We start from the raw sequence: 23,599 nt of genomic DNA, 5'->3' as shown, positions 1-23,599 counted from the left end.
GCTGTGTGTGTGCTTTCCCCCATATTCTGCCTCTGTCTCTGTGTCGGATTACGTCGGTCTCACTACCTACCTCTCTCTCATCTGCTTCTTCCCGGCGCCTTCGTTCCCTTCTTGTACTCATATATTTGCTGCTTTCATTGAGACCCCATAGCACGACCTAGTGCACAGCATCGGATCTGTGTCGAAAGACAAAACGAGTAATTCACAACCTTACTACAGCACTCTACAGGACGCGCGTCTTCGAGTCGTCGATTCATCTTCATCACAGCCACTCTCGAATGTGCGCCTGAACACCCTCTTCCGCTGCTGGTCGGCGCCGACTCCTCCCCCAGCTTCTTCTCTGCCACGGCGACGGCGAGACTCCACCGCCACCAGCCAGTATGGCACCGCGAAACCCGTGCTCCCTTCTCCCTCGGCGGCTGCAGATTGTCGGAACTCTCACAGTGGCTCTCGTGCTGTGCATCATCTTCCTCTTGGGAAACTCGAACACAGACGACTACGATGGTCTAGTACAGAAACTGCCATATGGGCCCCGGCTGGAAGAGAGCGTGCACAAGGCAGTGGTGGAATCCCAGCACATTGTCGACCACATTCCCTTGCTGGGGACTCCAGCTCATGAGCCCCCGCCAGAGCAGGCCAATAGCAGCAGTGGTGACACGAAATGGTATAGCGACTGGAAGTGGAAGAACCCCTTCAGCAGCAGCGTGGTGCACGATGAGGAGCGCACCGTACTGCCGCCTTTGCAGGACCGACCGCCGGTATACACGTACTACGATGCGAGCGCGCGCAGGAAAGACGAGAAGAGCAAGAAGGCGGAGCAGCAGTTGCTACAGATTTGGCGCAAGGCATGGTGGGCAAAGGGCTTCCGTCCGATCGTGCTGAGCAGGTCTGAGGCAATGCATAATCCGCTGTTCCGCACCATGCAGGGCTTGCAGTTGCAAAAGTCCTTCGAGCATGAGCTGATGCGGTGGCTCGCTTGGGGCAGCATGCGTGGTGGCATTCTGACCAACTTCATGGCGGTGCCCATGGCCGCCTATGATGACCCTCTGCTATCGTTCTTGCGCCGCGGAGAGTACCCAGAGCTCATACGTTACGAAGGCCTCGACAACGGCTTGTTCGTCGGCAGCCATGATGACATCGATGCTGCTCTGAAAGAGGCCCTTCGCTCGTCGGCCATCAAGAGGGTCAAGTTCATCAATGAGGCGCTTCCCGACGACATGATGAAGGTCGATCCTCAGCACGATGGCATTGCCTTTTACAGCAACAGGACCATCACTGAAAAGTATGAGGCTATACAAGTAAAGCTTCTGGATCCAAAGACGATTGGAGACGGGCTGGCTATGCTACCTGCGCTGATCAACAGCCATCTCCACTTGACGTGGCAGAACATCTTCGCCAGAGGCATATCCGTGGTCAAGCCGTTGCCAGAGCACACTTCCGCCATCATGGAGCCTGCCATCGACATCGCGCGCAACCTCTCTCAGTGCGCCGACTCGCCCATACCCGCGTCTTGCCCTCCCAATCGGCCGAGATGTAAACCTTGTGTGTCCAATAATGTTCCGATTACCGCTGATAAATACTTTCGAAATGAGAGTGACCGCTTTCAGATCGGCACCGTCCCTCATCCGCTGACCATTCAAAGTCTGGTCAAGCAAAACGATGACTGGAACGTGTCGAGCATCAGACGCAGCACATCGCGAGATATATGGATTCTGGCGGCTACCAAGCTGTTGCTCGGCACGGGTATATCTTCATTTGAACGCCTGCCGGTCATGAAGACTGCTGTGGCGTCTGACATTGGAAGCTTTCGATCCTTGTGGTTGTCTGCGGAGGATCCGCCCACTAAGGATAACGAAGAGGATCGCGATGAGCTGGACTGGATATTTGGCTTCCAGTTACCACGCGACCCCCTCCCAGACGGGAAAAGCGAGACACCTGTTCCTGGCCCGGAGAGGCGTCCGCCTGCACCCAAGCCAGAATATGGCGACGGGCCGATCCCAACAGAAGAGGATCTGAAGCGCGAATTCAAGCTGCTGGAGTCGAGCAGGATGCAGCTCAAGAGTGGCGAGAAGCGAGGGGCGGAGACGGCAGTCGTGAATAAGGAGACGATTGAAGCCTGGAATCTGGCGGATACCGAGATCTGGAAGTTCATTCGCGCCTGGAATGCTCGACGGCATATGGAGAGACAAGCATGGCAAAGTGAAGAAAAGTCCTTTCAAGGCAAAGGCGTCTTGGATCGGTGGCGAGATAGTGTTACGTGAAGTAGCCGGCGCCATTGCCCATGTTTTGTGCCTTCCCGCACTCTGTTCGTGATTCACTTGCCAGTGCGTTCATTGTCATGGTACCTGCTGCAGCTGAAGATGAAGCAATCGTGGCCCCCAAGGCTAAGTTACCTACTTTACTTTACTTTAGTCCCTGACTCCTTTCGACCCTCACTCATGCTTCCTGTTGACATTGACAACGTCCATTTATCAGGTTATCATTCATCACATAGATTCGTATCGCTGCGTACATTCACTCACTACCTACCTGTATTTCCCGCTCTCTGAGCATCCATAGCCCAGCATGATCGAGGCAAACATGCAGACGTTGAGCATGAATTCCGAGACGGTCGAAGCCGCGGTGGAAGCAGTGCGAACGGGGAACTTTCTCCCGCCTCTCAGAGACAGCAATGTCGGCCTCCCATTTGAGTACATTGAGGACGATGACGACGTCGAAGATGATCAGGCCTCCGACGAGAGTGTAGATGATGAGGTGGAGGCAGCTGCCGAACGCAGACATTCGGTAGATCTCTACGAAGAGGATGCCCCAATCCCTGATTCCTTCGATGAGATCCGCGATGATGAAGATGACACCGCATGGTGTTACGTGGATCCCACGAGGTTCAAGAGGGCGTTGCGACGCTCATCGTCTTTGGCGTTCAAGCTCTCACAAGAGGAGTCCATCGAAGAAAGCCCGTCATTCGTTCCAGGAAACTTGCCGCAAAGTGCTGGAGACATCCCCCGACGTGACTCCGCCCTAGGAGAACCAACTTCTTCTCCACTGACGCCTTCGCTTTCGACAGACTTCTTCGCGGACTCGCATCCTGCGCACACACCAGCCATGGCGTCTGATCCATGCCAGGAAATGCACACAGAACATGTCGAGGTCGCCGTGCCAGCCCCAGGCGCTGATCTACAGCCTCCAAGCAGCGAGGACGATGCCCGACGCCCGAGTGATGGAGACTCCATGGCGGTGCGCGTGAAAGAGCAAGATGCTAAGCAGCGTTCGCAGGCAGTCCAGTTCCTGGAAGCAAAACGGATAGAGCGTCAGAATCGTGAGCCACCGCCCCCACCCCGACCTCAGTCAGCAATCCTTTCAACAGCAACCCCTTCGACAGCGCCAGTAGAACCGCAGTCTGGGGCGAAAGCCTCTCCGCCCTTCATGCGAGTCAAGGTTCCTTCAATCCTGGAAAAAGATGAGAGGCTAGCAATGGCAGATGATGCTCTCCACGAAGCTCATCAATGGGACAAGAGGGGTGAATACGCCTTCGCCTATGACCTCTACAGGGAATCCTTTGCCTTGCTATTGCCCATGTGGCAGGCAGAGACCAATCACAATGCCAAAAAAGAGATGAGGAAGCAACTGCACCAGGTTGGCAAATACATAGCAGAGCTCAGAGAAACGATAATTCCTGACTCAGAGGATCTCAGGCGACCAGGAAAGCCGCAGCTGGACTACGGCTTGGTCATGGAGCGGCGAAAGAAAGCTAGAGAGTTTCCTTCTGACGAGCCACCGATTCAATATCACGCCAGCAGCGCCAAATCTCAACCTCCAATGTCGTCAGGACCTCTTGCCAGACGCGATACTGTGAATTCGTCGTCATCAACGACCGAGTCTCGAAGTCGAAGCCCAGGTCGAAGCCCAGGTCGAAGCAGCGGAACGGTAGTCCCATCGATAGAAGCAACATATCGGTCTTCAGCAACTGCTCCTCCGCACGCGAGGCCAGCACCAAGCCCGTCACGCGATGGCACACCGGCTTCCTCCAAACCTCGTGCGATGACGCCTATCGAGGAATTGCGTGCGCTCACCCCCGATCATCCAAGACGCGGCATGAGCGCGTATGTGCCAGATACCACGGACGATCCGCGCGCATTGAAGTCACGAAAGGCAGGCAACCCAAACTACCGAAGACATCAAGCTTACGGAAGCGGTGATATATGGCACGACCACGAGCAGAGCGCTACCAAGAGTCTGATCCAACAAATGGAGTCAGAACGTACCGAAGGCCAGCCATCGCCGCGAAAAGATGTCTGGTGGGATGGGTCTGGTACTTATGATGGGGAATTTGCCATGAGCAAGCACGAACAAGTCGACCAGTTGAGGGAGTGCAATCCACGGCCAGATCCCAAATTTCCAGTCCTAATTGGTCGAGCGCTGAAGTTCGAGGATGAAGATGACGAGGATGAAGAGGAGATGGCAGGACAAGCAGAGAGAGACGAAGACGCAAAGCTAGATAAGATGAATGAGGTGAGGCTCGCTGCCCTCTGCCGTAAGATGGACAATTTTCTACAAGAAAGACATGTCCATTCTGCGACTACTGCTCGACAAGATACAACACCGCGGAGCCAAAGTAAGGCAATCGCTGCTCGTACAGGGGAATACATCGATGCACTCGGGAAGATGGAGGAGCAATGTGGGCGACCCACACAAGCAGAGAGAGACGAAGACGCAAAGCTAGACAAGATGAATGAGGCGAGGCTCGCTGCCCTCAGCAGCAAGATGGACAATGTTCTACAACAAAGACATGCCCATTCTGCGACTACTGCTCGACAAGATACAACACCGCAGAGCCAAAGTAAGGCAATCGCTGCTCGCACAGGGGAATACATTGATGCACTCGGGAAGATGGAGGAGCAATATGAGCGTGGGTCGCCCAAGTTGAAGATGTTGAAGAGGAAATATGAGGCAGCTGCTACTCGACCAAGCCCTCTCAGGAACGAGGTGCGGCGGGATGATGTCTACGATGATGAAGACAAGGAGAATTACGAGGAGAGCTCCCATCGAGAAAGCGTGGAAGTTGAGAAACGTCGATGGCCAAAAGCTTCGAAACCGGACGGGAGTCTCCAAGACTCGCTGGACAGATCTCAGAACGATTGGCGAAGGGCTATGGCCGAGGCCTCACGAATGAAGGCGCTACTTCGATCTGGGTACGCACGTCGTGGCTTCGGTCCGCCTGGGGAACAAGAAGAGCATCACGAGCAGCAAAGGGATGAAGAGACCGAGGACGAGGCGCATAGGTCGAGTCAGACTGTGTCTGAATCCGAACGGCATTATCGCTTCTCTAGGGATCTGGCACCGAGTTCACAGGAACAAGAGGATCGTGACTTAGCAGCTGCTCTCATGGCGTCGGTCCAGACTGGTCAGCAAAGCTCGGGTGCATTGCAGGAGGGCTCTACGAAGGCTTCTCCAACCCTCCGCCTTCGTGGCCCTGGAGTGAAACCGAATCCGATGTTCAAAGTCCACGACGCGCGCTTCCGAAAGGATCGTCACCGAACGCTAGAATATTGCGTCTCTTTCGGCAGCAATGATCGCCCGCGCTATGTTGAGGGTACCGACCCTTCAATATCCGGCACCCAGTGGTATATCGCCATTGATCAGTACTGGAAATGTCATCCTCGGGGACGTAGCGGATCGCTGCTTACACCGATTGAGCAGAATCCACATAAGAAGAAGAAGGCACCATATTAGTACGAGATATCTCCTTCACCTTATGGTCGATCTGTAGTGGGGTTTGAATGGGAGAAAGACATGCGTTCCTTTAACTATTATGTTCACGAGTTCGGAACGATGTACAGTCCGCGCCATGTGAAGCGAAAACAGCCGACAAAGATGGGACCGGAGTGGAATGAAGCTCTGGAGGCCTATTGGCGGAGGCTCTTCGATACATGGAAGATGATGCAGAATGCCACGATATTGGCCGAGACAGACAAGAGAAACACGTCCGACGACCCCGACTCCATGGCGAAGGACTTTTCGGACTTGTATGCTGAGATCACGAGAGACGAGGAAAGGAAAATGGCGGAAAGATGCTCATCGATGCTACCTGTGCATATGTAGCTGGGGGAGGCCATGGAAAAGGGGAAAGCACTCGTTATGTTGTAACTTGTGGTGTTGACTGTTGATGCGCGGGCGCCGGGAAGAATCATAATGTATTATGTCAATCATCACTAGATGTTCGTAACCAATAGCGAATAATACTAAATACGGGGCTAGTCCCTATCGAGGCTCAGACAAAACTCTAAATAAACTCACATCTCACATGCCTCACTTCCATCCATCACCTCGCCCTTCTTCTACTGCTTCACCACCAGATCAGCAAAACAATCCACACCGCACACCGCAATGGATTACCAAAACCGCGCCGGCTCCAAGTTCGGAGGTGGTGGCGTCGCCTCTCAGAGCGCCACCAACGCCGACCGACGTGAACGTCTGCGAAAGCTCGCCCTGGAGACCATCGACCTCGACAAAGACCCGTACTTCTTCAAAAACCACGTCGGCTCCTTCGAATGTCGTCTCTGCCTCACCGTCCATCAAAACGATGGCTCCTACCTGGCTCACACCCAGGGCCGCAAGCATCAAACCAATCTCGCCCGTCGCGCCGCCAAAGAGTCGCAAATGGGCAAGAAGAACGCGGATGATGGATACACCGGCGCCAATTCGATCCAGATCAAGAGAAACGTCGTCAAGATTGGACGACCAGGATACAGCATCAAGAAAACTCGCGACCCCATCACGCGACAGGAAGGTCTGCTCTTCTCCCTGCAGTTGCCCGAAATCGGCCAAGGCGTGGAGCCTCGAGTGCGATTCATGAGCGCGTACGAGCAGAAAGTGGATGATCCTCCGGACAAGGCGTTTCAGTATCTCCTTGTGGCTGCTGAGCCGTACGATATCTGTGGATTCAAAATTCAGGCGCGCGATATTGATCGGCGAGAGGAGAAGTATTGGACGTGGTGGGACCAGGATAGTAAGCAGTTTTGGGTGCAGATTAACTTCAAGACGGAGCGTGAGGAGAGGTTTAGTGGTGTGCCTGGCTTGGCGCCTGGTGGGATGGGAAGGTGAGGATGGGAATGAGAGGGAAAAGAAAGAGAGACACACACACACAGAGAGAGAGAGAGAGAGCAGTTTGTGAGCAAAAGCTATGCATGCGACGACGTGAGTAGTGAGTGATTCGGCCCAGACGCACGGCGCTGGAAATGTCACAGAACGACCACTGATACAGCTGCCAGGAACGAGCTTGTCTACTCAGCGCAAGCTTCAATTAAAAATGGGGGCTATGCCTTGCGCAGGGAAAGGTAGCAGGGACAACAGCAAAATGCTGCCGTTGAAATGAGATACGCAGTACAGTAAGATAATACACAATATCTTTCATGTGTTTTCCTTTCAAGAAAAAACTCTTCTCTTAGCTAACCTATCGAAAGCACGTCTTTTTTCCAATCCGACTCGAGCCAGATCCAAAGTTCTACGGTCAAGTCAAGGGATATCGAAGAATGAATGAACCTTTTTCACCAAATTGGAGAGAGAGAGAGGGAGAGCGAGAGAGGGTTAGACGGGGAGATCAGCCCCACCGTGTAGTATGCATACAGTCTGTCTATAGTCTGTAACATGCAAAAACAACGTCCTTCTCCCGAATAGAGGAGAGAGAGAGAGAGAGAGAGAGAGCAGCTGTGCCGATCCTTGAGTCCACCTCGTAATAAAGTCTTTTCGATGGCGAGCTAGCTAGACTCGAGACTGACTGACTACCTAGATACCTAGCTTAAGCTAGACACCTTAGCTTTGCGAGATGATAAAATGAACAAGAAAACCCCCCTAGGAAAGAATTTGGGAAAAATAAAAAATTGGGTAGAATTTTTCTTGATCTATTGCGTTCTTCTTTTTGTAGTGAGGGTAGGAATTGGAGGGTAGTAGGAGTTATGTCCTGTTTGTACGTGAAGTGATGATACGATGGAAGAAGGGAGAAGGGAGAGAGAAAGATCTTGCCTATCTCTCTCTGCTGTATGAATTTTATATACAATAGAAATCGAAGAAGAAGTTTCGCAGTATCGTATTATTGCTAATAGAAAATGTCTTGTACAGTAAGGTAAGTAGTATATGGGGTATATAGGAGAATATACATATACATATGTTGTTGTATGTTGTCTTTCTTTTTCTTTTTCTTTTTTATACATAGGAAAAAAAAGGGTTTTTATATATGGCGGGAGGCTTTTTTTTATATGGCGGGAGGCCTCTTAGGGTTAACCCTAAATGCCTCAGGCAATAAGGTCTCAGGTATACTTCTCCGCTTGCGAAGAATTTTCTTAACATGTCTGTTCTACGCTGAAAACGCGCTCTATTACCTACTACAATCAATAGTATCTCTCTACCTCCCTATTAGCTAATCTCGCGTCTGTCTCGTAATGCGTCGCCGCGTCCGTAATGCGTCGCCGCGTCCGTAATGCGTCGCCGCGTCCGTAATGCGTCGCCGCGTCCGTAATACGTCGCTGCGTCCGTACTACGTCGCCGCGTTCGTAATGTATCGCTGCGTTCGTAATATCGGTAGTATGCTATACTATATACTGCGACCGCGCGCGTACGTATATATGTGTTTGGATAGAGGAAGTGCTATTAGTATTGTGTGGAAATGCCTGAGGCCTAGAATTTAGGGTTAACCCTAAGAGGCCTCCCGCCATATAAAATTTATGCTCCCGCCATATATAAAAACCCAAAAAAAAGCTTTGCTTTGCTTTAGTTGACACTTTTCACAACGGATTGACTGACTGACTGACTGACCATTCCACTCCACTCACTTCACCTACTCGCCCGCTCGCTCGCTAGCTCAAAATCCAATCCGTTCCCACACATCCATCACATCAATTCATACTATGTTACAGAAATTCAACACGCATCACTCCACACTATACTACAATACACCTCTCTCTCACACACACATCGCACAGGTGTGTAATTGCCTTGCCTTTGTCTTTTTTCTTTTTCTTCTCTTTTTTTTTTCTCTTACGACATGAGGTCGTACTTTCCTTCGACTTCACTTCCTCTCTTCCAACCACCGTCATCCTCGACTCGGGCACTCTCGCGTTTGTCATCGAAATCGAATCCTTGGATGGATGCCCAACTGGGATAGTGGACAGGGCCTTTGGAGACACCTAGTCCCACCGCTCGATCTCCTTCTGCTCCTCCTCCTGAAGTTCCATTCTGACCATGACTGGGTGAATAGGCCGAATATGTTCTCTGCTTCTTCCCAACACTACCCATGACGCTATCAGCATTGTCATCGTCGTCGCCGTCTTCCTCGTGATCTTCGCCCTCCTTCTTCTCTTCATCTCGAATGCTACTTTGTCTTCCCGCTCTCAAACTCTCCGGTACCCAGTCTGGCGTCCAAGGCTGCGACCTGGCGGAGCTTTTCCTCTTATCAGTCGCCAGCGACTTGTAAGGATTATTGGAAGCCAGACCCAACCCTTTGGCGGCTGCGGCGCCACCACCATTAGCTGCTTGATATTCCTCGAAAGAAGTCGGAGCGGGACTAGCCATGGGACTCAAGAAGGAAGGATCGATGATTGGCGCAGGTCGCTTTTTCCGCCATATAGGTGCGCTGGAGTAGGCGCCTGCCGGAGCCCAACCGGGCTTTTTGGATGAAGAGGAAGAGAAAGAAGGAGTGGTAGGTAAGGGTGATGTTGGTGAGACGTCAAAGGAACTTTTTGGTGAAGCTTTGGGGCTCTGGTAGCGGGCTCGGTTAAGGACGTATTCGCGATCGCTCACGCCGCCGGGAAGTGGAGAAACATGGCGGAACGTCGAATGGGGGGTGTGAGATGAGAGTGAGGCAGGTGAGATGGACGCGGTGTGCTCCCTGTTGTAGACCGGCATGGGAGGTCGTGGGGGAAGATATAGTTCTGTTGTCTTGATTGCTGGCAATGGAGAGACAGGTTTTGAAGATGAGACGAAGCCGATGGGTCCGGAGTCGCGGGATGAAGAGGACCCATTGGGAGAGGTAGGTGCTGTCGGGGAGTCGCTGTCGTCATCTACTGAGCTGCCAGGGAGCTCCGAGAATGCGAGTGTTGATGTCGGGCTCGTCATGGGCCCAGGCACATCTCGAGCCGGAGCAGAGATGGGAGAAGTCACGTCGGTGCTTGAACCAGTCTCGACGGAGTCTGGCAGAGCATTGAACTTCTCTATCTCAGCAGTCAAGTCATTCACAGTGAAGGTGGACCGCTGCAGCTCCCGCCAGGTCGATGCCCTCCTTGTAGGCGACTCGCCGTCCATCTCGGAAGGTTTCGAATTGTCGCTATTCGATCTCGACACTACATCGGCCACAATGATAGGATTGCAGGACAACGGTCTTAACCTGTGATGTTGTGGTCGCCGACTTGTCTCTTCTGCATCGAGCTCAGATGCTGGTGCTTTGGTTGTGTCACTGCTCGATCTCGAAGATATCAGGGCCGTGTAATCTGCATCGGCGCTAGGTCTAGCTGATATATCAGATCCAAGTACGAATGGAAAGCTAGAAAGCCTCCGCAGGCTGGACGCTGCCCGTGCAGGCGATTCAGCGTCCAATTCATTGATCACTGGCAGATCGTCGCCCATCAACTCATGTGACTGTGCCATTCCATTGTCGTCGACGAATTCAGGGACACCCCTTCGTGTAGAACCAGAGGAATTGGACATGGACATGGAATTAGTTGAATTCGACTTTTGTAGCCGGGAGTGACCGCGTTTCCTCACGACGCCGCTCAGTGGAACCACGGGTACTTCTCTCTCTGTGATGCATGCCTGGCGCGCCGAGACGGATCTGGCCAGCTTTTCCGCACTGTGCGCAAAATCTGGAAAGTTGGTCCTCATGGTGTTGTTTTTAGGCGGTCCACCAAACCAGCTTCGTGAACCACCTGCCCCGCCGGTACGCTCTGTTCTGCCTGACATGACGCTTCCAGCCCCTCCCCACAATGACGATGAAGCTGCAGTCGATGCCATTTCAGCGTCTCGCACAGCCTTGAAGTACGAGCCTGTATGCTTCTTTCTCCGCCACAATGCAAAGAATATCGCTGCCGCCACGGCTACTGCTGCGGAAATGATAATCACACCCAAGGAAATGGCGACTTTCCAATCGCCATCATTTTTGCCGCGTTTGGCCTTGACATCGTAACTTGTCGCCGTCGGTGTTGATGAAGATGTTCGAGTCTTGGTGGTCGATGTGGATGAGCTTGTGCTGCTAGTAGATGAGGAAGATGTCGTCGTCGTCGAGAGGGATGTGGTGCTCGTCGATGACATCGAAGTGGACATGGTTGTCAAGGTCGTTGAACTCGGTAGAGAAGTCGAAGAAGACGGGGTCCACCAGACTGTCGATGTTGGCGCCGCTGTCGGGGTGGGAACTCCGGTATAAGTCGTGCCGCCTATTTCGAAGGAGCTCGGCCATGCCGCAGTTTGAATGTTGACTCCACTCGGTACTCCGTCTGGATAGGCCTCGTTGATGAGGGACTGGGCGGCCTGGATCACACCGTCGATACGATTCTGCTGCATGCCCCCGTCCCACAAGTCTTCTCCTTCCCACGGCGCAGGCGCTCTTCGTGCGAGATGTCGGCATCGTGCGGCGATCGGTGTCGTCCATAGTATTATTAAGATTATTAGGTCTGTAGTTTTGGCTGCTTGGCAGCGCATGGCTAGATCTGTCTGCCACGACGAATGAGTGTGTAGAGGTCGGGTGTCGTTAGGGCGCGTGCATTAGGTAGGTGGTAGGGCCAAAAGTTCGCAAACCAGAGAATGGCGGCCCTTTCGCCATTATACTCCAGCACACGTCCCCAGATTGCCAGTGTTAGAGGCCTTCCACTATCACGCTCGATGACATGGGCGGGTGGTCCAGGCACGCGATCATGACTGCTCCTCTCATTTGCGCGCAGCAAAAGGTGCGCCCAATAAGAGATGTGGTCCATGTGCCGCACGCTCTGACACATGCCTCCTGCGAGATCAACGTCACTTGTGTACAGGTTTCAGCAGAGCAGACTGCCACTAGGAGGTACCAGAGAAGGGCGTTGCCATCCTGTTGCCGATGGTTAAGACGCGCATAACGGCGCTGCATGCTGTTGGCGATCGCAAACCACGACGTTGGCTCTGCCGCTGGTCGTATACATCCGCGTAATGCCCATGGCAGCCACACTCCACGACGGTACCAGGTAGTGTTATGCAGTGCTGAATAAAGGCGCCGTTTCAGCTCGTGAGGAGAAGAAGAGGGAGTCGACCAAGTCGGTTTCAAAGTTCCATTGCGTGCCTGACGGGGATGGCTAGACGGGGCGGCGAACCTCGGGAGTCAAATTCGAACTAGAATTCTATAGTTAGTTGTAGACTTCACCGGGCTAGTTCTCGATGGACCCTGCGATGCATTTAACACCATTTTTATAACTGAACTCCATTCCCACACTCCACCCTCCGGCTCCAGCGTTGCTATTATTGAGGTGGGCTTCCGTATGTTCTCGTAGAATGATAGCAGTCATGAGTAGAGGCAAAAGTCTGGGCACATCTGGGCACCGTTCTTGTTGAATTGGTGAGTTGGTGAACACACGCACGCGGTGCTGCATGATGCGAGTGCGGCAGCATTCGCGACAACCTGAGACCTGTCTGCGGTATCAAGTGCACTCCACGCTGCCACGCAAGTCCCGCTTCGACGCGGACCATCTTCATCTTCATCGTCATCATCATCATCACTACATGTACTTGACATGTGCAGAACTCGCTCGGCAATCATTCGTTCGCATTACATCTCAAATCAAGTCCAGTAGTAAGGACATCATCATTCGGGGACGCGCAGTCTCGTTGCCATATGTTACAGTGAATTAGCTGTCTCTGTGCCTTGAGTCTATTTCACTTACTGTCAAAGCTATACCTCAACCACTCACCCACCGCTCGCAGACTCTCCCACCTCACCGTCTCACTCTCATCTTGCATCAAGCTCATGACCCTCGTTTTGAGCCCAAACTTCTCCAGCTGTGCTCTCTTCTCCGGACATACTTTTACTAGATTGGCGACATCGCTGCATCCGATAGCAAGCACCTGTTTGTCGTTTGCCCAATCCTTACCCATGATCTCCGCCAGCTTCTTACATATCGCGCCTTTTTCCTCGTCGATGATCCGCTGTGCATTTTCGCGCCAGAACGCCTCGTTCTTGTGTGGTGGTGACCATCGCAGGTGACCAGAGTGGACTTCTGCTGCATACTCGTCAAATGTGGTCTGCGTTTTCGTGTATTCCTCGACCATGACTTTCAAGCTCTCCAGATCTTCCAGTAAGTCTTCGTCTGTCAGATGTCGTCCTTTCAGATTTGTGAGCACTGCCGGTAGTCGCGCCGGTAGCGCTGCGGGCATCAGTGTGGACTTGTTGGAAGACAGGAGGTTGTTGAGCGTGCCCAATAGTAAGCGAGTCGTCTTCTCCTTGGGCGAGATGCGCAAGAGTTGAGTGTAGAGGGGCACGATGTCATGCTCCTCGTCCAGTCCTGGTCCCACGAGCGCACCCTCAAAGGACAACTGCCAGATCACCATGAGAATGTGGTATAAGAGTTGGAGACCAACTCCACTGATTTTGATCGACTCGGGCATGCTGCGTATGCTGGCAGCCGTCGATCCGCCATTGTACATTGTGCTGTCCGAGTCCTTCCCGCCAGTCGCACTGTGCAGCACTTCCATTAACGGTCCCAGAGTCTCTTTCCGTTGCTTCCAGAACTGCTGTCGTGACTTTGAGGTGCGCAGCAGCGCGCTGTAGTGCTGCACGGCAATGTCCTGCAGATTCGAGTCGGAGGCCTTTGCGAGCTCGGCAATGTATGAGTACAGCGTGGGAAGTGCTTCGTCCATGTCGGGAGTGGACTTGGGCTGTGCGATGAGGGCGAAGGACATGAGAGAGGCGAGTACGGCGGAGGTCAGCAGCGGGATGGGGTCTTCGGGGTTGTTGGACTGCTTGAGGAGCGGCAGGAGGGGCTTGTATGGGTGTGCGTGTTTGGCGAGGGACTCGGTCAGTACGGGGATGTCTACCACCATCACACTTGTCAGTCACACATCGAGCGGGCGGGAGGAAACAACTGACCATCCACAATGTCGCCCGTCAAGACCAGCATGTACTGCAGAATGTCGGTCCGCTTGGCAGCGCTCTCGAAGATGCTCTTCGTCTGGCCATTGCCGAGCAGCAAATCGGTGTACGTCTGCACATCGCCCTCGATAGTCTGCTTGCGCTGTTCCTTGCGCACCTTGTCGATTGCCTTGATGTTCTTGAGCTGCTCGTCCGTAATCGTCTTGGCCCTCACAGCGCCCTCCCAGGAGATGGGCCGCGCGCGGATGTTGTTCTGCAGCGACACGATGTACGCTGGCGGGTCGATCGACATGGCGAGGGTGCTGCACTGGACTGGACTGGGCTGGAATTGTTTGGTCTGGACTGGAGTATTGAAGGCGTGTCTGAGGGAAGAGTCTCTCCGGTAGTATGAGCTTCAATGCAGGCAGCTCAGTGGAAGCTCTCGTTTGACGTCGTTGTCCTACTGGAAGCTGTATGGGTGCTGCGCTAAGCTGGTTCTAGTGGTAGTCGTAGGAGGTAGCACTCCTAGCATGGTTGACAACTGTGGCGTCGCTCTGGTCGCGTCCGAGCTTGTGGCTTCACGACCACCTACCTCTAGTCTCTAGGTACAGTACAACCAACACCGCACCGCCAAGGCACCGTCGATCCAACTTCCTACTACTGCTTCGCCTTTCGTCTGCTTCCATGCTCCTCACAATAACATCGACAGCAATGAACATCGACAGCAATGAACAATGAACAACGAATAATGAATAACACAGATCGCGCTCCAGAAGACGGGACTGTCCACTCCCTTTTGACTTCAGTTGTCCTGCTGAATCAGCGGCCATTGACGACCACCTAGTCCCTCTTGCTCATGCTCTGGTATCTCCTCTCTCCTCTCAGAGGCACCACGCAGCCGCCTCGACTCTCCCCAAGTCATCCAGTCCGACGGGCCTTCTACCGCCATGGCAAGACCACCTCTCAGCATTGGCTCATGGCCATGCTGGTCACTGTGGCGATTGCCATGGGTTTCTCCTACCCCACCATTTTTCTCGCGGAAAACCCCACTGCCGGCCTCGCTGCCTACCCTCACCATGCCTGGACTACCGTCAGACCAATCGCCAATGGGTCGGCTGCCGTCGATATCGAGTTGAGGCAGATCTGGGTGCATGGATCGTACATGAACGCCCTCTCCAAAGATGTCCTGAAGCGTGGTCTGGCCGTGCAGCAGAGGCTCGTTGGTCACGAGGCCCTCGGCGACACCATGCATAGCCTCGACGACAAGCTCCGGTCCAGCGCCGTTCCGTGGGCGTTTCATTCGCCGCTTATGTACTGGAACAACTCGGCCGAGCTGATTGATGCTGATCAGAATATTCTCAGCACCATCAATGACCAAAAGCACAGCTCTTCGTCACTCGATGTAGCACTGCGACCTGCTTCTGTCTTCGCTGGCAAGGAGTTCGACAGGAACAAGCTGCGTGCAGCAGATGCTCTCGTGATTACTTTGATGAATAAAGGTGGTGGTGCGATGGGCGACAGATGGCATGACAAGATGCAGACCTTGGCTGACGGTGCTTGTCCCGGCTGCACTCTGTTTCCAGCTGACGGCAATGTCACACGCAACCGCGTGTACGAGTTCAGCTTCACACCCTTGAGTATCTCGGCGCATCTCGCTCTGACAGTGGCATACTCCGCCATGGCAATATACGTGCTCTTGAGCTTCCGTAGACTGAGAGCTTTTCACAGTCGTGGTGGTCTTGTGGTAACTGCCATCACACAGATGACTTGCTCCATTCTGTCCAGTTTCACTATCTGCCACATTCTCAAGGTAAGAACATCAAGTCAACGCATGTCGCGTGTTCTGCGCCCGCTGATGCTGTAACTTCCGCCTGCAGATCAACCTCAGTACCATACCACAGAATGCTTATCCATTCGTAGTCCTGGTCTTAGGTGTCGAGAACATCTTCAGACTGATTAATGCCGTGCTCGCCTACTCGCCGACAATGGCTACAGAACTACGAATTGCAAACGCTCTGGGAGATATAGGACCAGTGTCGGTGGCTGCTGCTGCACAGAACTTGACAGTGCTGGCTTTGCTGTCCACAGTCGTGTCTCCTGGTGTCGCCGCTTTTTGTGCCTTTGCAGCGATCGCCACCCTTTTCGATTCCTTTTTCCTTTTGACCTTTTTTGTCGCAGTGTTGAGTGTGGACATCAGGCGTCTGGAGTTGCAAGATGCCATCGCAGCACGGCACCACAAGTCTCGACGTGAAAAGCAGTCGCGGGCGACACCGCACCATACTTGGATGGATGCTCTGTTCCAAGGACGATTACCATTCAGTACACGTATGGCAGGGACAGCTGTCACGGCCACATTCGTCCTGTCACTCAATTACCACTTCTTCGAGCGTAAAGGAGCTGGTGCCACCATTCGAGATGTGCTCAATTTGATGAAGAGTGGCTCCGGTCCGCTCACTGAAGACACTTTCGCACCACCGCCGATGAATGCCAGTCTCACACCTACGGAGTGGATGAGGCTACAGGACTTCGACACGGCCAAGGAGGTAATGCGACTGGCGAAGCCTGGTGCTGACAGCTTCGTGATTTGTCTCTTCGCGCCTCTCATTGTGGTACTGGGAGGCTCTGATCGTACTGCTGTTGGCAGCCAGGCGTGGACAGACACACTACGCAGCTTTGCTGTGCATCACTTCTATCCGGTCATTGTGGCCATCATCTTCACTGTAGCTTTCGTCATGTTACTCATGAACTTCCTACTCTACAATGCCGGAGACGAAGATCACGATCTTGCTCTCGAGCCCATGGAGGACACCTTGACCTGCGATACGGTCGTCCTCCCGCACAGGCTAGATATTGTGAAGATGGCTACGAGCGATACCGGTCACGTGATTACAGTGGCCCTCGATCGCACGATTGCCGTCACGGTCGTCGACACGACACAGCAGTCCTATCGAACCTTTGCTCTGCCAGCTCATGTGCTCCAGCAGATCTCGTGGCCCATTCGACACCTTGCCATCGATGACGCGGGAGAGTGGATCGCCTGCCACTGCTCCGACGACCGCATACTTGTGTACAATCTCACTCATGGCTCCATCATGTCGAATGTCACTCAGTACCCGGATGACCACGGAGCACGAGTCTTCACATTTGTGTCTCTGCCATCCAGCGACGGCATGAAGCTACACCTTCTTGTCCTAACGTCAGGAGGACGACTCGCCATGAGCTGCTTCGAGACTGGTCTCAGTCAGGGGAATGATCTATCACATCTCCCGCTTATGGGTGCTGCTATTGTGGATACTTTGCAAGGTCGTCAACTCTACATTGTCGGAATGGAAGCACACATTAAAGCTTATACTTGGACGGGAAGTAATTGGGCGGTCACCAACACTGCGCAACTACAGATCGAGACGGAGACAGGGCACCTAGGCGCTCATCTCACGGAACAGGTAGAGATCCAATCGTACCGTGACCTGGATACTGAATTGATTGTTGTCACCACTTCCGCGTCCGCCATTTTCCTTGATAGTCTTACGCTGGCGCCCATTGCCAAATTCGACTTCGAGACTGGAGAGAAAGACGGGAAAAGAGGCCTGGCCAGCCGCGAGTGTGTTGGAGTTCGCAGTGGTGGTAAGCTACTGATGGGAAGTTCACGGCTTTGTTCGGCTTGTGGCAGTCTTGCCTTGCGTAGAGCCGCCATCGCCAGCGACAGACCGGATCGCGAAGATGTATGTATCGTGAGAACATGGTCAATCAATCGCAAAGACGATGATGATGACGACGACGACGACGATGGCGAACCTTGCATCTGCCTGGCGCAGCGCTCGGCGTCTTGCCACGCGTTCAGTCCCGAGAATTACGACACATATTCGGTACCTTCACCAGGCGTTTGGAGTACGACTGCAAAAGACCAAGTGATCATCGGCTTGCGCAAGCGACCCCTGCAAGGTGGTGCACCAGGCAAAATCGATACATATGCAAGCAGCAATGGGAGGGAAGCAACTCCTGCCCAGCTGCGGCAAAGAAGACGCGACCTCCGCCAACGTGCAGCACAACTGGATGCCGGCGAGGATCAAGTCTGGGAAGCATACAAGCTGTCCATCGATGGCGATTTGCAAATTCTGGAGCTTCCGCCGCCAGAAACAGATGCACTCTACGTTCATAATGCTGGACCAGTCCATCCCCTCGACTGCCAGAGTGTGGTAGTGGCATTTGGAAACTGTATCAAAGTCATTCGTAGTGCGAGAAGAGCTACGGGTGTCAGCTCCCGAAGCTCTACGATCACGACCACTGCTAGTACTGCTGCTGCTGCTGCTGCCGCCGCTACTGCTACTACTACTTCTGCTCTTTTGTACAACAGATAACAACAACAGAGAATGAAGTATGCGGATGATTGTGGAGCAATATTGAAAGAGAATATGCATGTGTTCGGGGGTGGAAGCTCGAGCCATTTCACAATTATCTTATGTATCGGTTGCACGGAGCGGAGTACATGGTAGTTGTGGAGATTCACTGGGGTCCTAGTCCTAGGGGAGCAAGGATGGTGTCGTGGAGTACATGGATGGAGTAGGCCTGCGGCCCTGCGTCCATCTTCACATCTCACCTGCCTCAGAGTACATGAGTGGCACCGTCAACAAAGTACCTTTGATATTCCAGTATTCCTCAGCCGCAATTACGAGAGAGAGAGAGAGCATACTCGTGGTCTTTATACAAGACGAAGATGGCACGACATGATGTGCTCGTTTTCGTCGTCGCGGTCTCACACAACATCCCAGCTGTTTTTTTCCTTCTTCTTTCTTCTGGGGAAAACAAGTCGGGAGCAAGAACAGACTGGATGTGCGAAGTACAAGACCGTAGCATGAGGTGGCTCGATATATACTAGACACTGGAGAGGAGAGGTTGGAAGAAAGAGAAGAGAAGAAGAAGAAAAATGCTGCAATTAACAATAACAACAGCAACGACGAAGACGACGACGACGACGACGCACATGATTATTTTCGTTATCCTATCACCTCCTACCTCCTAGGTACAGACTATATACCAGCAGACACGACATGCCACGACCACGAATGGAGCACGCACGCACGCACACAGGCAGATGCAATGCAAGTAAGGTAATGTACCTTCGTGGAGTGTAGTCCCGTGCCCGTCCCGTCTAGCAAACAGGGTCCGCATCCTTTCAGCCCACAAATCCTACCTTATAATTTGGTGGCTTGCACGAGGAGTCACCTGTCCTGTAACAGAAATAGCGATGAAAAGATATTTATGGGAAGAAAAGGGTCTTTTGGTGTGTGTATGTGTGCCTGTTTCACAACACTACAACACCGCGTCCGTCGGGCGGGTGCACTCAGCTTGTCTGACCTGACTCGTGATTGAGACAATCCTTCAGGTTTTCTTTTTCTCTCTTTACCTCTCTTCATTATTATTGTTGCCTGCAGGTAACTCCTATGTTCAATTCATCTGAGAGAGCATCCTCCTTTTCCCCCCTTGCAATCGAAATATCTTATACAAACGTTCGTTGATTTTAATCTATTCATTCGTTATTTCTTGGTGAAGATCTTTTGAATTCGACTACGACTACGACTACAACTACAACTACGACGTTACGACTACTACTGTCTACTATCTACCTACTGTTTACTGCTTGCTACCTATCTTCAAGATACAAAGTAACAGAATTGGGGCTACTCAAAGGGAGAACTTGCACCTTACCTTGCTCTTTACATTCGGAATCAAGAACTACCTTACCTGCACCTCTTTACGCCCGGGTCCGTCTTATCGACATCAAAATGCAATACCAACTCTTCAGCCTCGCGGCTCTTGCAGTAGCATATGCCTACGCACAAGAAGATTCCACAGCAAGCGGTTCATCTGACGCTGCCGAACTGTTCGTTCAATTCCTTTCCCATCTTCTTCTCCCCTCCCCCTCCCCATTTCACACAGCAAGAAAAAAAGGAACAAGAAAAGAAAAAAGAACAAGAACTCAAAACTAACTTCATCTCTTACCCCCAAAACACACAGCCTCTCCGTCGTCTCCGTCCTCCAAACCGCCCTTCCTTCCTCCCTCATCAACGAAGCCCTCACCAACTCAGCCGGCGTCTCCTCCCAACTCGCTTCGGAATTCGCAGCAGGAGAAACTCCTGCGTGGTTTACGGCGCTGCCGACAGCTGTGCAAACATATTTGATTCCTGCGTTTGCGAATGCTACGGGGACCATGTCTACTGCTGGAACTGGTGCGTTGATGACTACTACTACTCCTGCTGCTACGGCTACTGCTACTGGTGGTAGTGGTATGACTGGCAATGGCACGAGTTCTGCATTTGTTCCTTCTTCTTCTTCTTCTTCTTCTGATGTTTCGTCGAGCCGCATGTCGACTGTAATGACTGAGTCGGGAAAAATAGGTGCTTCGGCTACGGGGACTCGAGGATCTTCTTCTTCTTCAAGCGAGGCCGGGGCTGCGATGCCTACGGGTGTAGCTATGGGATTGGCTGGAATGGCAGCGGGGATTATGGGCGTGATGGCTTTGTAGGGAAGGAATTGTACATTTTTTTTTGTTTCATTCTCAAATACCTACCTGTACCTAGGTACTCAAGAATTCATGAATTTTACTCTCCTGTTCTTCTCTTTAAGCCGACTTGGGACTTGGGTTCAAGATCACTGGAATGCTAGGTACAGGTAAAGGTACAGGACTGCAAGTGTACTTACAGTAGTACCTTTGGGACTGGGATCTTGTTGGACCAGAATATATTCGGAGATTAGAGGGGGGGCGAAAGAGGGTAATGATAATTATAGATAGGAGGTAGTTCGTAGAAGAGTAAAATTGAAGGTGTAGACTCTGTAGAGGAGGGGAAGGAGGAGGAGGAGGAGGGTAAAGTATATCGGTACCTGTAAGTAGACCAGTAGTAGAGTTAGCGAGTCGCCAGGCAAGATGACAGGGATGGCTTGAGACGGTGTAATGAGTAGGGAAGTCTGTCTTGTCTGATCTATTTAGGACATACTATACTGCTATAGTTGTTATACGGTGTTATCTTTCCTGGACCAGATTTTATTGATTATTACCTACCTTACTTAATATGTGTTTATTCTGTCTTGTACAGAAAGACAGAGAAAGAGAGAGAAAGAGAGAGAGTCAGAAAGAATAATCGGCTTCGTGGTTAGACGGCCCCAGCAAGTGACATGCCAGGTCAACATGCCCAGGAGGTACGTCACTGGGAAGAGTGGGAGAATGGAATTGACCAACCATCGCCCACCAACGAGTGGACGTCCTTCTGTCCTTCGGTAGTGAGAGAAAGTGTTGATGCCGAGTGTTGTCATTGCCACTTTTCTCCTCCTCCTTCACCTGTAAGATACTACTAGCTTCCTCCTTCCATGGCTTCCCGATTCCAACCACAAACTGCCATCAAAAGAGCCCAACAAGTCACCTCCCACATCAACCCACGAACTCAATTCAGAATGGCTTCGACTACTCATCTCAAGCTGAACACTGGTGCAACCATTCCCGCTCTGGGTTTCGGCACTTGGCAGGACAAGGATGCTCAGGAAGACGCTGTCTACCTGGCGCTCAAGGCCGGCTACAGACATATTGACACGGCCCGCATCTATGGCACAGAGCCTGCGGTAGCCCGTGGAATCAAGAAGTCGGGCGTGCCGAGAGATCAGATCTTCATCACGACCAAACTGTGGAACAACTCGCACGATCCCAAGAGTGTGGAAAAGGCTCTCGATGCGAGTCTCAAGGACCTAGACACCGATTATGTGGACTTGTACCTCATGCATTGGCCCTCGCCATTCAAAGATGGAGACGATATGTTCCCCAAGGAGGACGGCAAGACTCTCACTGGCAATTCCGACTTCGTGGACACGTACAAGGCCATGGAGCAGTTGCAGAAGAAGGGCAAGGCTCGCGCCATTGGTGTTTCCAACTTCTCTCAGGGAGAGCTCGAACGCCTCATCAAGGAGACGTCGATCGTTCCCGCTGCTCACCAGATTGAGTGCCATCCATACCTGCAGCAAGCGAGCTTTGCCGCCTACCACAAGCAGCAAGGCATTCACATCACCCAGTACTCGCCGTTTGGCAATTCCAATGAAATCTACTCCAGCGGCAAGGAAATTCCGAAGCTCATTGAGGACCCCACTCTCGTTGAAGTGGGGAAGAAATACAACAAGAGTGGAGCGCAGACGGCTCTTGCGTGGGGAATCGCTCATGGGCGATCAGTGATTCCCAAGTCGAAGACCGAGTCCCGTATCAAGCAGAATCTAGAGGGTGATTTCAAGCTGGAGGCGGAGGATGTGAAGAAGATTGACTCTATCGACAAGAAATTGCGATTTAATGACCCCTCGGCCAACTTTGGTTGGAACTTCTACTCGGACCTGGACGGCAAGAAGCACTAGACGTATTTTTTTTTAATCGGTCCATGTCATAAATGGTGATGGGCAGGAGTGGCCATGGAAAAAGGCGAGCGGCTGTCATTCTCTAGTATTAGCGTCGTAGATGAACTCCCTACATCAAAAGTGCTCAAAAACTTCAATTGCCACTGTTCTGTACAAGGTATTCCGGACTGCGTCTTTTGGAATTGTCAAGTCGAGAGGAAAGGGATCAGGCAGAATGAGAAAGGATCTGGAACATTCGGATCCTTCGTGCTTCTTGGAGGCGGACGACAGACTTTAAGCAGCAGCAGGTCTCAATCTCCGGCCGTATACTACTAGATGTTGATGTACACGATGGGCGTTGATCTAGCTCAAAGGTAAATACATGACTGTAAAATTTCGGCTAAGGAGGTACACCGTACAGAGGAGGACATTTACACAATTGATCGACATTAGTCACATTACCCTTTCGAGGTGTAGTGTATAAGGTAAGATAGGTAAAAGCGGATAAATTGTGAGGACCCCTTGGACCAGTGTTATGCACACACGGCAATAGAGTTTGTGCCCCTGGCGGACGAACGGTGGAAGGTGAGACGGGGAAACCAATATAGCGTAAGCGCCGAGACAAATCCCGTTGGAGCCAGCCATCATCCTATTGTTGGAGTCTTGGAGACATGTACTAAATAACACACGGCGGGCGTTGGAGTGAGTGGCTGCAATGGTGGCTGGATGCGGGAGATGGCCGAGTGAGACCGAATGGAATGAAGTGAAGTTTTCGCTCAATCGTCCCGCCTGCGTGTGCGCATTCTTGGGTGGTGATGATGATTGAAATGAATGAAGAGTGTCGGGTGTAATGAATGCGGGCTCGAGCCGGCGCGCGTGCAATAGAACTAAAGCTCCTCCAGCGCGTGTCAGCATCGACATTCACCTAAACCTGACCTAGATCCCGTTGCGCACTGATGATTCTGTAGTCTGATCGTGGCATTTTCCCTCCTTTTCGCCAACCACTCCACCCATCGCTGCCAAAGCTTCGGCGCTTACCAGATGCAGTCTCGCCAGACGTGCTGGTTCGCGTGCGAGGTTCAGGAATCACGTCGACGGTGCGTCCGTTGGCGCTTGCGATTGGCACCTCTGCTGCACCTTTTGGGAAACGTCCACCGCGACGGT

At 52.3% G+C, this 23,599-nt stretch overlaps 8 protein-coding genes across 8 annotated transcripts; 6 read left to right on the top strand and 2 right to left on the bottom strand.

Annotated features, from left to right (window-relative positions):
• Positions 1-102: 102 nt before the first annotated feature.
• On the top strand, positions 103-2,430 carry SEPMUDRAFT_146634 (uncharacterized protein). The gene has a single exon (XM_016903779.1). The coding sequence runs from the start codon at positions 381-383 to the stop codon at positions 2,259-2,261; it is 1,881 nt and encodes a 626-aa protein (XP_016765797.1). The 5' UTR covers positions 103-380; the 3' UTR covers positions 2,262-2,430.
• A 3,051-nt stretch (positions 2,431-5,481) lies between these two features.
• SEPMUDRAFT_146633 (uncharacterized protein) lies at positions 5,482-5,967 on the top strand. The gene has a single exon (XM_016903778.1). The coding sequence runs from the start codon at positions 5,491-5,493 to the stop codon at positions 5,728-5,730; it is 240 nt and encodes a 79-aa protein (XP_016765796.1). The 5' UTR covers positions 5,482-5,490; the 3' UTR covers positions 5,731-5,967.
• Positions 5,968-6,342: 375 nt separating this feature from the next.
• SEPMUDRAFT_146632 (splicing factor 3a subunit 2) lies at positions 6,343-7,729 on the top strand. Its single transcript, XM_016903777.1, has 3 exons — positions 6,343-7,194; positions 7,269-7,385; positions 7,461-7,729. The coding sequence occupies exon 1, from the start codon at positions 6,385-6,387 to the stop codon at positions 7,099-7,101; it is 717 nt and encodes a 238-aa protein (XP_016765795.1). The 5' UTR covers positions 6,343-6,384; the 3' UTR covers positions 7,102-7,194; positions 7,269-7,385; positions 7,461-7,729.
• Positions 7,730-8,742: 1,013 nt separating this feature from the next.
• SEPMUDRAFT_153562 (uncharacterized protein) lies at positions 8,743-12,213 on the bottom strand. The gene has a single exon (XM_016907516.1). It carries the CDS (start codon positions 11,680-11,682, stop codon positions 9,031-9,033), a length of 2,652 nt encoding a protein of 883 aa, XP_016765794.1. The 5' UTR covers positions 11,683-12,213; the 3' UTR covers positions 8,743-9,030.
• Positions 12,214-12,547: 334 nt separating this feature from the next.
• Positions 12,548-14,573, bottom strand: SEPMUDRAFT_146629 (vacuolar ATP synthase subunit H). Its single transcript, XM_016903776.1, has 2 exons — positions 14,090-14,573; positions 12,548-14,033 (listed from the first exon to the last, which is right to left on the bottom strand). The coding sequence occupies exons 1-2, from the start codon at positions 14,382-14,384 to the stop codon at positions 12,880-12,882; spliced, it is 1,449 nt and encodes a 482-aa protein (XP_016765793.1). The 5' UTR covers positions 14,385-14,573; the 3' UTR covers positions 12,548-12,879.
• Positions 14,574-14,927: 354 nt separating this feature from the next.
• SEPMUDRAFT_153560 (uncharacterized protein) lies at positions 14,928-19,561 on the top strand (the record flags this gene model as incomplete). Its single annotated transcript, XM_016907515.1, has 2 exons — positions 14,928-15,881; positions 15,949-19,561. 2 exons carry the CDS (start codon positions 14,928-14,930, stop codon positions 18,427-18,429), a joined length of 3,435 nt encoding a protein of 1,144 aa, XP_016765792.1. The 3' UTR covers positions 18,430-19,561.
• A 293-nt stretch (positions 19,562-19,854) lies between these two features.
• Positions 19,855-20,594, top strand: SEPMUDRAFT_153559 (uncharacterized protein; the record flags this gene model as incomplete). The annotated part of the gene is made up of 2 exons (XM_016907514.1): positions 19,855-19,952; positions 20,087-20,594. 2 exons carry the CDS (start codon positions 19,855-19,857, stop codon positions 20,592-20,594), a joined length of 606 nt encoding a protein of 201 aa, XP_016765791.1.
• A 780-nt stretch (positions 20,595-21,374) lies between these two features.
• On the top strand, positions 21,375-22,599 carry SEPMUDRAFT_146627 (Aldo/keto reductase). The gene has a single exon (XM_016903775.1). It carries the CDS (start codon positions 21,434-21,436, stop codon positions 22,454-22,456), a length of 1,023 nt encoding a protein of 340 aa, XP_016765790.1. The 5' UTR covers positions 21,375-21,433; the 3' UTR covers positions 22,457-22,599.
• The last annotated feature ends 1,000 nt before the right edge of the window (positions 22,600-23,599 follow it).

Source organism: Sphaerulina musiva (genome assembly GCF_000320565.1).
Source record: "Sphaerulina musiva SO2202 unplaced genomic scaffold SEPMUscaffold_1, whole genome shotgun sequence".
NCBI lineage: Eukaryota > Fungi > Ascomycota > Dothideomycetes > Mycosphaerellales > Mycosphaerellaceae > Sphaerulina > Sphaerulina musiva.
The sequence above is the reverse complement of the archived record's forward strand: the minus strand, read 5'-3'. Positions and strand labels throughout refer to the sequence as shown.